This window comes from Sinocyclocheilus anshuiensis, unplaced genomic scaffold (assembly GCF_001515605.1).
Source record: "Sinocyclocheilus anshuiensis isolate Anshui unplaced genomic scaffold, SAMN03320099.WGS_v1.1 scaffold283, whole genome shotgun sequence".
In the NCBI taxonomy this organism is placed as follows: domain Eukaryota; kingdom Metazoa; phylum Chordata; class Actinopteri; order Cypriniformes; family Cyprinidae; genus Sinocyclocheilus; species Sinocyclocheilus anshuiensis.
Window position 1 is genome coordinate 1,115,154 of NW_015549605.1, and position 15,172 is coordinate 1,130,325.

The 15,172-nt window shown below is 36.3% G+C and overlaps 3 protein-coding genes across 3 annotated transcripts in view; 2 read left to right on the plus strand and 1 right to left on the minus strand.

Moving 5' to 3' along the window:
• Positions 1-1,566, plus strand: part of LOC107658824 (DNA cross-link repair 1C, PSO2 homolog (S. cerevisiae)) — a 4,167-nt gene extending 2,601 nt beyond the window's left edge. Inside the window, exons 11-14 of the mRNA XM_016447485.1 lie at positions 114-168; positions 263-351; positions 443-540; positions 615-1,566. Coding sequence (XP_016302971.1) covers positions 114-168; positions 263-351; positions 443-540; positions 615-1,477 — 1,105 coding nt within the window. The 3' untranslated portion in view covers positions 1,478-1,566. The remainder of the gene's footprint in view (positions 1-113; positions 169-262; positions 352-442; positions 541-614) is intronic.
• A 1,152-nt stretch (positions 1,567-2,718) lies between these two features.
• Positions 2,719-11,560, minus strand: hspa14 (heat shock protein 14). Its single transcript, XM_016447489.1, has 14 exons — positions 11,476-11,560; positions 11,220-11,300; positions 10,510-10,592; positions 10,251-10,299; positions 10,034-10,139; positions 9,866-9,956; positions 9,628-9,732; positions 9,386-9,547; positions 8,248-8,403; positions 8,067-8,169; positions 4,284-4,499; positions 4,048-4,197; positions 3,852-3,919; positions 2,719-3,215 (listed from the first exon to the last, which is right to left on the minus strand). Exons 1-14 carry the CDS (start codon positions 11,530-11,532, stop codon positions 3,128-3,130), a joined length of 1,515 nt encoding a protein of 504 aa, XP_016302975.1. The 5' UTR covers positions 11,533-11,560; the 3' UTR covers positions 2,719-3,127.
• A 139-nt stretch (positions 11,561-11,699) lies between these two features.
• LOC107658837 (cerebral dopamine neurotrophic factor-like) lies at positions 11,700-13,613 on the plus strand. Its single transcript, XM_016447507.1, has 4 exons — positions 11,700-11,868; positions 12,585-12,712; positions 12,840-12,981; positions 13,086-13,613. Exons 1-4 carry the CDS (start codon positions 11,781-11,783, stop codon positions 13,274-13,276), a joined length of 549 nt encoding a protein of 182 aa, XP_016302993.1. The 5' UTR covers positions 11,700-11,780; the 3' UTR covers positions 13,277-13,613.
• The last annotated feature ends 1,559 nt before the right edge of the window (positions 13,614-15,172 follow it).

A 15,172-nucleotide genomic window follows, 5' to 3' on the forward strand; every position in this document is an offset into this window, starting at 1 on the left:
TATATATATATATATATATGTGTGTGTGTGTGTGTGAGAAAAACTTTTCTTTTATTTTTTATAACATTTAATTATATATTTTAGTTATTTATTCACAGTGTCTTTCTTTTCAGGATGGGAAGTAGTTCCTACAGAGCATGCTTTTCTTTTCATTCCTCTTATTTGGAGGTGAGACAAATCCCACTGGGAAGGATATTCTTCATGTGACACACCATACTCAATGTTTGTATGTTATAATCCTGTGTCTATTTCCTGTGACTAGGTTAAGGACTTTCTCTCCTACATCTGTCCTGTTAACATCTATCCTAATGTCATTCCGTTGGGAAAGACACTGGAAGACGTCATGGAGCTGTAAGGACAAACCTTATTTTTTGGTACCGTGTTGTCATAAGACTTAAGATAATTACTATAAAAAATGTTATTGTTTTTTTTTCAAATTCAGGTTGAAGCCATTGTGTAGAAAACAATCTGGAAGGGAGGAGATTGTCTACAAACCACTTGGGGCCCTCAAAAGAACCAGAAAGAGGTGCACATCAGAAGGTACGAGTAGCTTTCATTATTAATACAACTTTTACTATTGCTTTTAAACGTATACTCTATATCTTTCTGTTAAGGCTCAGATGGTGATAATGACCTGTTTGAGGAGGTTTCCACAGCTCCAAGGCGGCGAAAAATGACAGTGACCGACCTGACCAAGGTTGCCGTTAGTGAACAGCCTCGTAGCCCTAAAAAAGATACTCATGATACGGACCCAATGATTTCCTTCATAGAGCCCTGTCTTGCCACACACTCTACCAATTACATGGACTGCACTGAATCAAATGATGACGACGATGACGATAATGATAAAGATGATACCGAGCAACCTCCTATACCTCACCCATCTGATGTTGCTCCACCTCCTCCACCTTGCACAGAAATGCCATCCTCAAAACTGACTCAGTCAGACCCATCCCAATCCAAAACAACTCCGCCTTGTTGGCAAAAGTTCTTCAAGGCAGAACCAGTGTTGACAGATGAGGGCGAACTGGATAACAGTCAGAACAGCCACAACACTCAAACACTCTCCACCGAAAACACAGAGTCCCAGTCGCCTGAGCTGTTTCAGGATGAAGATGAGGATAACAGCAGCTCTGTTCACTTGACTTCCTCACAGTCCACTCATATATCGGACGCAGGGACGGAGAGCCTCAGTCAAATGGACACTGTTCTTGTCCAAGTGGATGAAAGTAAGGCCGTTACTAGTGAGCAGAGTAACCGAGGGACCAATGGCGAGGTGGTGTCAGATGTGATTGACAGCCGTAACGTCGAACCCAAGGAGGAAGAAGCCATGGAGCCGAAATCAGACTCACAGGTATCATCAGATTTTGAGCTTCCACCAACACCAGGGTCCAAAGTCCCACAACCAGAAGACCTGAAGGAACTGTACAGGAAGTTGGCAGCAGGGGAGGAAGTGGTCATAAGACAGATTTTTTGATTTCGTGTTTGAATATTAATTTCTGGTTTGTTGTACGACAGCTTACCTCATGGAGTTTTGTATCTTTATAAATATAAATTCAAAGTTCTAAAGCAAATACAAAATGTTTATCAATGTTGTTATTTTAAAGTAAACCTATTAAAAGTAGTGCTGTCAAACGATTAATTGTGATTAATCGCATCCAAAAATAAAAGTTTTAGTTTGCATAATGTGTGTGTGTACTGAGTATATTTATTATGTATATATAAATACACATACATACAGTATATATTTTGAAAATATTTACATGTCTATATATTCATATAATTTATATTATAAATAAATATATTTAATATATAAACAACATTTTTCTGAAATATACACATGCATGTGTGCATATTTATATATACATAAATATACACAGCACACATACATATATTATGTAAACAAAAACTTATTTTGGATGCGATTAATCGTTTTGACAGCATTAATTAAAAGCTGTTTATTTAATTGAAATAAAGCTGAAATGTAAATAGATGAAAAAGTTAAACTTCATAAACTTGATTTATTTCAGCTGCTAAGGCAACATTTCAAATTTTCATTCAAGTTGAACAAAAAAATCTAAACACCAAAACAAATAAAAATAAATGTAAATGTAAATATTAAAAAAAAGACAAAAACGAATAAAAATGACAAAAGCACATAACAGAATTACTAGAACATAAAATAAAAGGTAAAATATAAAAAACGCTAATTCAAAATATTAATATAATACTAAATAACATTGAATGTTTTATTTACTGTATATTGTATTGCTACATACACACTGTGTCGGAATACACCTGTATACGTTTGTAAAACAAAATGTTAAAAAATTACAAGTTTGACAAAATATGTGAATGGTTTTTAAAATTTGGAATCGGTAATAAAAAAATTCGACGTGACGTGACTGCAGCAGGTATCTGTACTGAACATAAACTCAGGGTTTATTTTGTTCTGTGATCTTTATTGCGTACTAGTTACAGATGACAAATATGGAGAACAGCTTTAAAAAAAAAAAAGTGATTATTTTGCACCTGCTAGATGTGACTGCACCAGATTAATATCGCTTCAGTCACCTGCACCTGCTTCTCTTCAGTCTATACAACACATGAAAGTCTCTCTTCAGTCTGATAAGGTTGTTCATGCTTTAAATGGTATCAGTGAATGCCACAGACAACAGGCTTGAAAAATAGTTTAAGATGACTTCTGTTTTTTTTTAAATGCAAAAGGGAGTATACAATTAAACCTGGATATTATTTTAAATGAATAATTCACACAAAAAGGAAAACTGCATTTTTTTTTTTACACACCCTCATATTCTAAACCCATATAAAAAAATTCCCAAGCTCCAAACAAGACAAAGAACTACTTGTTTTCTCCTTTTGTCACTATGAATGGTAGTTGTATGGCAAAAGCTGTATAATAATTCTTCCAAAGAAAAATGACAGGTTTGGAACAAGTGAACAACTTTGCTTTCTGGGTGAGCTACTCCTTTAACTTAACAAGAACTTGAACTTGTTTGCTTCAATTAAGGTCTAGAGGAATCTAGAGCAGTGGAAAACCTCAAACAGCATGAGATGCAGGTGTTTAGGTTACTGTATGGAATTACGTTGACGGCGTGATTCAAGGTTAAGATGCTGCAGCAGCCGTTTCTATGGTAATGGCCTCAGCTCTGCCGCTGCCCTGCTCTGTGCACGTAACATGCAGTGAACCACCCCTGAAAAGCAAACACACATCAGAAACTGTTCAAATAAGGACATGAGCTTTATGACAGAGTTGAGTATGATTATGAGTAATATTACCGAATTTACTGTATATAGCACTGTGTCATTACACAAGCAACAAAATAACAGCAAAAAACAATTTTCTACAACAAAATAATAGCCAATGTTTGATGTTTAATATACACTGTTCAAAAGTTTGCAGTCTAAGATTTTTGTAATGTTTTTGAAAAGTCTCTTCAGGCAGCATTTATTTGATTAAAAATACAATTAAAACAGCAATATTGTGAAATATTATTAGAATTCAAAATAACTGTTTTCTGTGTTAATATATTTTAAAATGTAATTTATTCCTGTGATGCAAAGCTGAATTTTCAGCATCATTACTCCAGTCTTCAGTGTCACATGATCCTTCAGAAATCATTCTAATATTCTGATTTGCTGCTCAAGAATCTTTTCTAATTATCATCAATATTTTGTGGAAACTGTAATACATTTTTTTATTAATAAATAGAAAATTCAAAACAGCATTTAAAAAAAAAAAATCTTTTGCAACATTATAAATGTTTTACTGTCATATTGATCAATTTAATGAATCTTTTCTGAATAAAAGTATTAATTTATTTCATTACCTCTTCATTGTCAGCACTGTGACAATGTCATGCAGCTCCTCTTTAGGTTCCAAGTCTCTAAGTACAATCTAGAAAATTAAGAGTCACATTTCAAGTTAATAACCTTAAGGAGAAATCAGCCGAAATGTACAATACAGGCCGAATGTCTCCTTTAATTTTAGGTTTGCACTGAAATGTCTGTTAAAAGTGTGCTAACCTGTGCGATTGGTCGCTGTGCTTGGTACAGCTCCAGACTCACTGATGACAGACTGCCAGGACCCTGTAGCGTGTGCTGGCGGCGGGCAGGGAGAGGTGTGCCAGATGGAAACAAAACCGTGAAAACCTCCGCTCCGGAGTCATCCACTTCCTGAAAGACCAAGACGCAATCTACTGATCAATTGTGTGCTAAAATGCCATAAAACGAAGCTCTATTGATGGTTTGAAGCTCCCCACCTTAACCGTGATGTCGCTGGCACAACAGTCCACAGTGATGGAATCTTCTCCAAGTGCAAGGCTGTCTTTTCCGACCAGGATGCCCGCCTGCATGGCAGCACCGACCGGAATCACCTCATCCGGGGGGATGGAGTTCAGCAGCTCCACGTCTGGGAACAAATCCCTGATCATCTGCTGCAACTTCGGGATACGAGCTGATCCTCCACATAAAACCACCTAAGACAAGAAAGGCCTAGTTTAAGGTTTTGGGATGCCATTCTTGCTATAATTAGATGTAAAACACTGAAATAATCTACTATTTACTCTGTACACTTAAAAATGAAGGTGCTTAAAAGCGATGCCATAGCAGAACCATTTTTGGTTCCACAAAGAACCATCTCTTTCTTACCTTTTTAATAATCTCAAGAACCTTCTTTCACCACAGAGAACCTTTTGTGAAACAGAAAGGTTCCTTAGATGTTAAAGGTTCTTTATGGAACCATTTAGACAGAAAAGGTTCTTCTATGGCATCATGAAGCACCTTTTTATTTTAAGAGTGTATTAAATGCCTCTAAAAGGCTCAGTAATAATCACAGTGATTTTTTTATGCATGAAATTTGAGATACACATCTACAGCTCCCTCTAATAATCACACATTTGTATTAAAAAGATGTTTTACCTTGTTGATGTCAGAGGTGGACAAGTTTACTTGCTCAAGAAGACTTTTAATTGGCTGAATGCTCTTATTGAAGAGGCTGGAGCATATTAGCTCGAAACGGGCTCTAGGACAGAAGCATATGAGACATAGAGATGAGCAAAAGGAACAATTTTCTGTATACTTATTTTGAACTTGATCTCACCGAGAGACATTGCATTCAAAATCCATGCCATCGTAGAGCGAGTCCACAAAGCAGTTTGCACTGCCCAGGGTGGAGAGAGTGTGTTTGGCTACATCAGCGCTATTCATGAGCTTTAGCATCGCCCTGGGGTTACCCGTCACATCCTGCTTAAAAGTCCTGGAGACACACATGACAAACACACAATAGGATTTAAAACAGTAATGACATCCATGTAGTGGTGGGCAGTATGAACAAAATCTGGAGTCGGTAAGATTATTATTGGTTTTTTGAAAGAAATTAATACTTTTATTCCGCAAGGATGCATTTAATTGATTCAAAGTGACAGTAAAGACATTTATAATGTTGCAAAAGATTTCTGTTAAATTTCCGTTCATCAAAGAGTCCTGAAGACAATGCATCAGCTTCACAAAAATTGATAAAAATAAGAAATGTTTCTTGAGCAGTAAATTATTAGAATATTAGAATGATTTGTGAAGGATCATGTGACACTGAAGACTCGAGTAATGATGCTGAAAATGTAGTTTTACCATCACAGGAATAAATTACATTTTAAGACATATCTAACTGTAATAATATTTCACAATATTACTGTTTTTAACTGTATTTTTGATCAAACATAAATGCAGCCTTGGTGAGCATAAGAAACTTCTTTCAAAAACATTTTAAAACTGGCCTCAAATTTTTGAACGGCAGTGTATGTTATAATATCATACATAACATAATAATATTTAACATTTACTGTCATTAAGGTTCAATATAAATTACACAAGTATATTACATATATTAAAATGCCTATTTTCTGATAATAAAATATAATAAATTGCAAACTTTTAACTTCTTTTTTAATTTACCTTGATAATTAAACGGAGCTTCACCAAATCAGTTTTTATTAATACTGAATAGATGTAAACGAAAAGATAATATTCATAAATGAATGAAAAGTTTTGCATCAGTACAAAAAAAGCTGCTTTGCATTATATAACACTTGAGTTAAAAACAAAAGACTCCAAATTCTAAAAGTTGTGAAGTTGCTTGGCAACTGCAAACAACCTACAGTTCACAGTGTCACTTCCATTATAATAACAAAGTCAAAGCACACACTTAAAAGTTAAATGTGAGGTACAGGATATCTACTGACTTTCTGAACTCTGCAGCGAGGTGCTGTGCGAGCTCATGTGTGAAGCTCTCTCCTCCGGTCCTGTGATCCGTCTGTGTGGCGAGGACCCGGTACATTCCGCTGTTCACCTCCAGAACGGTGACACTGAGCGACGTGCCTCCGAGTTTGTACACCAGCACATGACTGTGGTGGAAAAGAGGAATGGGAATGAGACTTTTAAGCTAAAAGAAACCATTCATCTGAGATAATGCAAAAACTCTTACCTTTTTCCCAACGGTGAGTCCTGCCCGATTCCATAAGCTAGAAGGGCAGCGGAGGGTTCGTGGATCAGCCTCAGCACATTGAACCCGGCACTTTCTGCAGCTTGCCTACAACACAGCACTGACTCTTATAAAACATCTCCCCAGACACAGCTTCTGGAGTTAGATAACGGTGTTACATCATTTGAATTAATTTGCATTCATCTCAAAATTTTACAGACACATCAAGCACATACAGTACCTGAGTGCATTCTTCTGCATATCTCCGAACTCAAAAGGCACTGTTATGACAGCGTCTTTCACATCCGAACCCAAGGCCGACTGGGCCGTCTCTGCAGGAAACATAAAATAATTATGACTGGTTCACGTTAAACATACTATGAAAAGAAATGAAGGATTAAGATAATACCTTTCATTTTATGGAAGATCAATTTAGCTACATCTTCAGGTGACACATACTTGGTAGTTTCTCCTGTGTCGATTTCATATCTGGGCAGGTCACTCTTGTTGACAACCTAGGAATCAATGAGAAAACATAAACCTTTTAAATGAGTAGGTGGTTTAGATTTTATAGTTACCGTTGTGATTTTTTTCTGTCAGTATTAAGAAGAACAGCATGTACTTACAATGCATTTGCTTTCTTCTCTGTGCGCCTGAGCATCTGGGTCATCATAGCTGTCAAATACATAATAAGTCCAATGAATTTTATATTGTGGTTATTTATATAAATGTATTATTATTAAGCTATTGCTAATTTGACTGTAAATAAATTCTTAATAACATTATGCATTGATTTTATCTACAGAATAGTGTAAATTATTGAACAGCAAAATATGAAAATATTCTCAGTATAGTCTTTGTAAGCATACAACATGAAAAACCTACTGTCTGCCCAGGATCTGCTTCACTTTGACAACGGTATTGGTGGCATTTCGTATTCTGCCCTGCTTAGCAGCGATTCCCACAATCTAGAAAAACAAATGAATTAATTAATTTAATAATTAATTAATTCATCAGACCATCATATGCCCTGACATTCTTTTGCTTCATTTATTAACATTTAAATTAAACAAATCATAAAAAAATGATCATGACATCTTACAACACTTTAATATTTAATAAATATATACATACATACATACATACATATACATACAAATGTGTATATATATAATAATTAGATGTAAAACACTGAAATAATCTACTATTTACTCTGTACACTTAAAAATGAAGGTGCTTAAAAGCGATGCCATAGCAGAACCATTTTTGGTTCCACAAAGAACCATCTCTTTCTTACCTTTTTAATAATCTCAAGAACCTTCTTTCACCACAGAGAACCTTTTGTGAAACAGAAAGGTTCCTTAGATGTTAAAGGTTCTTTATGGAACCATTTAGACAGAAAAGGTTCTTCTATGGCATCATGAAGCACCTTTTTATTTTAAGAGTGTATTAAATGCCTCTAAAAGGCTCAGTAATAATCACAGTGATTTTTTTATGCATGAAATTTGAGATACACATCTACAGCTCCCTCTAATAATCACACATTTGTATTAAAAAGATGTTTTACCTTGTTGATGTCAGAGGTGGACAAGTTTACTTGCTCAAGAAGACTTTTAATTGGCTGAATGCTCTTATTGAAGAGGCTGGAGCATATTAGCTCGAAACGGGCTCTAGGACAGAAGCATATGAGACATAGAGATGAGCAAAAGGAACAATTTTCTGTATACTTATTTTGAACTTGATCTCACCGAGAGACATTGCATTCAAAATCCATGCCATCGTAGAGCGAGTCCACAAAGCAGTTTGCACTGCCCAGGGTGGAGAGAGTGTGTTTGGCTACATCAGCGCTATTCATGAGCTTTAGCATCGCCCTGGGGTTACCCGTCACATCCTGCTTAAAAGTCCTGGAGACACACATGACAAACACACAATAGGATTTAAAACAGTAATGACATCCATGTAGTGGTGGGCAGTATGAACAAAATCTGGAGTCGGTAAGATTATTATTGGTTTTTTGAAAGAAATTAATACTTTTATTCCGCAAGGATGCATTTAATTGATTCAAAGTGACAGTAAAGACATTTATAATGTTGCAAAAGATTTCTGTTAAATTTCCGTTCATCAAAGAGTCCTGAAGACAATGCATCAGCTTCACAAAAATTGATAAAAATAAGAAATGTTTCTTGAGCAGTAAATTATTAGAATATTAGAATGATTTGTGAAGGATCATGTGACACTGAAGACTCGAGTAATGATGCTGAAAATGTAGTTTTACCATCACAGGAATAAATTACATTTTAAGACATATCTAACTGTAATAATATTTCACAATATTACTGTTTTTAACTGTATTTTTGATCAAACATAAATGCAGCCTTGGTGAGCATAAGAAACTTCTTTCAAAAACATTTTAAAACTGGCCTCAAATTTTTGAACGGCAGTGTATGTTATAATATCATACATAACATAATAATATTTAACATTTACTGTCATTAAGGTTCAATATAAATTACACAAGTATATTACATATATTAAAATGCCTATTTTCTGATAATAAAATATAATAAATTGCAAACTTTTAACTTCTTTTTTAATTTACCTTGATAATTAAACGGAGCTTCACCAAATCAGTTTTTATTAATACTGAATAGATGTAAACGAAAAGATAATATTCATAAATGAATGAAAAGTTTTGCATCAGTACAAAAAAAGCTGCTTTGCATTATATAACACTTGAGTTAAAAACAAAAGACTCCAAATTCTAAAAGTTGTGAAGTTGCTTGGCAACTGCAAACAACCTACAGTTCACAGTGTCACTTCCATTATAATAACAAAGTCAAAGCACACACTTAAAAGTTAAATGTGAGGTACAGGATATCTACTGACTTTCTGAACTCTGCAGCGAGGTGCTGTGCGAGCTCATGTGTGAAGCTCTCTCCTCCGGTCCTGTGATCCGTCTGTGTGGCGAGGACCCGGTACATTCCGCTGTTCACCTCCAGAACGGTGACACTGAGCGACGTGCCTCCGAGTTTGTACACCAGCACATGACTGTGGTGGAAAAGAGGAATGGGAATGAGACTTTTAAGCTAAAAGAAACCATTCATCTGAGATAATGCAAAAACTCTTACCTTTTTCCCAACGGTGAGTCCTGCCCGATTCCATAAGCTAGAAGGGCAGCGGAGGGTTCGTGGATCAGCCTCAGCACATTGAACCCGGCACTTTCTGCAGCTTGCCTACAACACAGCACTGACTCTTATAAAACATCTCCCCAGACACAGCTTCTGGAGTTAGATAACGGTGTTACATCATTTGAATTAATTTGCATTCATCTCAAAATTTTACAGACACATCAAGCACATACAGTACCTGAGTGCATTCTTCTGCATATCTCCGAACTCAAAAGGCACTGTTATGACAGCGTCTTTCACATCCGAACCCAAGGCCGACTGGGCCGTCTCTGCAGGAAACATAAAATAATTATGACTGGTTCACGTTAAACATACTATGAAAAGAAATGAAGGATTAAGATAATACCTTTCATTTTATGGAAGATCAATTTAGCTACATCTTCAGGTGACACATACTTGGTAGTTTCTCCTGTGTCGATTTCATATCTGGGCAGGTCACTCTTGTTGACAACCTAGGAATCAATGAGAAAACATAAACCTTTTAAATGAGTAGGTGGTTTAGATTTTATAGTTACCGTTGTGATTTTTTTCTGTCAGTATTAAGAAGAACAGCATGTACTTACAATGCATTTGCTTTCTTCTCTGTGCGCCTGAGCATCTGGGTCATCATAGCTGTCAAATACATAATAAGTCCAATGAATTTTATATTGTGGTTATTTATATAAATGTATTATTATTAAGCTATTGCTAATTTGACTGTAAATAAATTCTTAATAACATTATGCATTGATTTTATCTACAGAATAGTGTAAATTATTGAACAGCAAAATATGAAAATATTCTCAGTATAGTCTTTGTAAGCATACAACATGAAAAACCTACTGTCTGCCCAGGATCTGCTTCACTTTGACAACGGTATTGGTGGCATTTCGTATTCTGCCCTGCTTAGCAGCGATTCCCACAATCTAGAAAAACAAATGAATTAATTAATTTAATAATTAATTAATTCATCAGACCATCATATGCCCTGACATTCTTTTGCTTCATTTATTAACATTTAAATTAAACAAATCATAAAAAAATGATCATGACATCTTACAACACTTTAATATTTAATAAATATATACATACATACATACATACATATACATACAAATGTGTATATATATATATATATATATAATCAGGCTGGTCTGTTGGCAGGATTTAGAGGAGTTTGGTTTTTAGCTCATTCATCTAAATCCAGTTCCCAGCATTATTATATTATGTTATATTATAAATTTGTCCCATGAGGCAAATTATGGGGCAATAGCGTCCAAACAACATAACAATGCATGTGTACAGCTATTATGAAAAATTAAGCACACTATGCAATATAGAGACAGTACAATATACATAAAACAGACACATTTTTCATACTATTCACTAGGCTAGAGATATGTTTTGTAATTATGAATTTAAGTTTTTATTTTATGCTTGATTCTTATCCTTACAGATTTTAAAGGCTCTCTGTTTTTGGTCCTGATGAGAGAGCTGTATAATGATCATTGCCTGCAATCTGATTCTCCAGATGTCCATCACGGGACAATTACCTGTTCAGTGTCTCTGTATGCGACCACAGCTGGAGTGACTCTGTCCCCTGCATCATTTGCCACAACATCTGCTCGCCCATCCTATATGAAAACAATTACACTTATTATAAACTGTATTTCATCTGGAATGGTTTGTCTGTCACACTTTTATCTATTCAGCAACACAAACAAAACCTATTCGATTTTTTATTTTGTTGCCGACATATTTGCGTTGATTAAACAAAATTGAAATTATTAATACTCATAACTAATTCACCTTAAATACGGCAACACAGGCACATGTGTATCCAAAGTGCACCCCGATGGCAGCCATGCTTCCGAAGAATTCTACCGGAAGCCGGTACTCATATGCAAATGAGAAGGGATGGACTTCTAGGCGCTGTCAAATGACGGGCGGCGTTATTAGCCAATCAGAGCGCCACTGCTCTGACGTCGACTGGGGCGTCAAGAGAGCAGCGCCTGATTTAGAAACAGCTCCAAAGCAGCGCCGGTGGGAGTTGCGTACTGGGTATTGAAGTTCACTTCAAAGTGCGCACAAGCGCCTTTTAAGCGCACAGAGTCATGTCTTTAACCAGCTCCTTTGCCACCCCGTTACTTTTGCTTTTATGTGTTGTTTTATTCTCAGTTACTGATGCAGAAGAATGCGAAGGTGAGGTTGGTCGGCTTGGCTTGCAATGCGCATGAGCCCATGAGTTTAAAAATAGTCACCTGAACTATGCTGGGTTATTTTGCACAAGTGCATGAGCGTTTTCACATAGTGAATATAAGATATTCACTGTATGAAGTCAATATTGAAGAGGTGAGTCCTGGTTTTGTATTGCAAACTGAAAACCCATATTATTGTAATACTAAATATGGCGTATGCGTTATAATACACTTATAAAATGCATGTACAACCTTAAATCAAGATACATTTACTTGAGATGCAAATTGAACATATAAAGTTTTGTTTTCTGAGAAACTGAACAAAATTGAGTTTATGATTAAATCAAGAACAAATAGACTGAGCAAAATCAACCTAATTCAAAGGGAAAACAAGTTTTCATTCCCCACTAACAGAGGTTCATTTTTTAAACATGAACTCACTTAATTTTGTTTAATTTCTCAGAAAAAAAGACTTTACTTATTCAGTTTGCATGTCAAGTAAACGTATCTTGATTTAAGGATGTTTAGATGTTGTATTATAAAACAAAACAAAAATACTGAGAAAGATGCCATGATTGTATGAATTTAAGACTTTCTAATTAAGATTTAAGAAATTTTTAAGATCCACAGAAACCCTGTTATATAACTAATATCATATGAATTCAGCCCTCCAGTAAAAATAACCTCTGTTTATTTTGTATGTGTGTGTCTGTTTTGCAGTGTGTGTGGGGTTTTTGGGGCGGCTTTATAACTCACTGGTGCTCAGACACACAGAATTGTCCCCAGAGCTGGTGGAGGAGGGTCTGATCAGAGCCTGCGCTGAGACTACTGGGAAAGAGAATCGACTTGTAAGAACATAAAAACAAGCACAGTTTGGTTCTTATTCTTCTTTGGTTGCTGGCCCATCTTTGAAAATATAGAGATTATATGAAATATACTGAATTGTAATTCTAATTTTCTCCCCTTTCACCGCAGTGTTATTACCTGGGAGCCTCCAATGATGCTGCAGCCAAAGTGACAGGTGAGGTGAGTCGCCCCCTCAGTGCACATGTTCCTGTCCACAAAATCTGCCAGAGACTTCAGCACAGGGACGGCCAGATCGGCGAGCTCAGATACGGTAGGGTGTATTCACGTATAAGAGTCCTGACACTGCATTTGAGGGTTTGAAATATTTGTAATCTCAAAAGTTTTAAAATGGACATTCTTGTTCTCCTGACACAGAGCGTCCTGTTCTCGACTGGAGCAGGGATGCTTTGTCTAAAATGCCAGTGTTGGAGCTGAAGAGAGTCTTGGCCTTGTGGGGGGAGGAGTGCAGAGCCTGTGTGGAGAAGAGTGAATTTATCGATCTCATCCAGGAGGTGGCCCCAAAACACAGCACAGTGCAGCACAGAACGCACTCGGAAGAGTTCTGAGGGCCTGCTTGTGCAGCTCCGTGCTGGGGAGACAGAGCTCTGATGAGAGGGCCTCTTCGTGCAGCTTCATGCTGGGGACACACTGCAGTGATGGGAGGGGCTGCACGTGCAGCTGCACTCAGGGACTCTTTTGATATTGCTCTGAGACTCCTAACTTATAATGCTTTTCATAATCTTAGTTACGAGTTACCGTGTGCAATATGTGCGCATTTCCCCAGAGTCTTATTCTCTTGTACCACTGTAAGCATTTTCTCCCGCACACTCAGAATAAATCATTAAGCTTTATTAGTTTCAGTGATTAAGAGGTTGCTTGCAGAGATGCTGGCTGTGTTTTTTGTCCAACCGTTTAATTTGGAAGGGACTAGAGCTTGTGTCATGCTCTAAGACCACTTACATACTAATTCATACAGCTGCCGTCTGTGTTTGCAGCTTTGGGTGAATTGCATGAAAAATATAAATTTGTCCAGATCATATTTTAATCCAAAATCAAAAGAAAAGAATAAAAAAATATATATTTTGCATCAATAACAAAAGTGAGGCCTGTTTTTAGAACCATTAATTTATTTTTGCGCTGTCATCATGATATTATGCACATTGCCTTTTTAATTCTCATTAGCATAACGCAATCTAATGAAAAAAAGAATCTCATTACTGAAATGCAAAATACATATATTTAAACTGTACATCATGGTTGCATTTGCTGTACTTCTTTTAATTTATGCTGATTAATACTGTATTAAATCAGAAAATAATTAAATTTCAGTGAGACTCTAATGAGAATCATCAAGAATAATGAGAAACAAAGAAAAACATACACATTAGAGAGACAGTGGAGGGTAAACACTTAATTTAGATGAAAATTGTCATAATGGAAAAAATTACTTTTTTTTAATCAACATTCAATTCAAAGCAACTTTACAGCAAATTAAGTTTCTACAATAAGCTTCAAATTCAACATCAAATTCATATTCATAAAATTTCATATAAATGTCAGGGAAATCTATTTTTAGGTCATCAACTTTCATCACTTTCTAACTTTTAAATATTAATAGAATTTAAATATTCTTCCAGCATGACACAATTATTTAAATATTATTTTTGTTAAAATATTAAATATTATTAGTCTTATGAGGCTATAGAAACATCTGGAAAAGTCTGAAAATGTGATTAATTGCCATGAAAACAAGGCAAAAACAAAGTTAACATTCTTAAAAAGCAGACTTCATTTGCTTTATGCAAAATATACTTATTTTTTTTATTTTGCGGACCTGATTTTTGTGCTATTCACCTGTGTGTGAATTTCTCCATCCAATTCAGTCTCACTCTGTATCAGATTTGCAGTTGCGTGCGTAAGCTTATTACATAATTATATGTCGCTACCCTGACCTCTCGTAAGGATCGTATTGTTGTGACCGTCTTTCCATACACACACCGAACAAAGGACGCCCACGCAACCGTGCTGATGTTTACGTCTGGCGCGTTGCCATGGCGATTACGGAACCTTTCATCCCTGCTTCTGATGCTCTGGGATTTTGCTGACAAACTTTTTATGTCATAAAACAGAACCAATCAGCCACGAGACCATCGGCGGGGCTCGTTCTCTCTCTTCTCCTCTCTCTCCCCAGGCTTTCTCATTCACAAGCCCCCTTTTTTACCATCCAGTTCTGCTGTTCTCCTGTAATAGCTGTTGAGAAGAGAGAGAGACTGTGAGTGAGATTCAGGCCTTGCCCACGCAAAGAAGTGGGAGACTGAACCTCTCCCTATACTCTCTCTCTCTTTCTCTCTCGCGCACACACACACACAGTCAGTGTATCATGCTTGCACTGTGTGGGCTGAGCTGAGCATTCCTGTCATACAGTAACAGTCTCTCTGCCTCCGCACTCTCTCTCTCTCTTT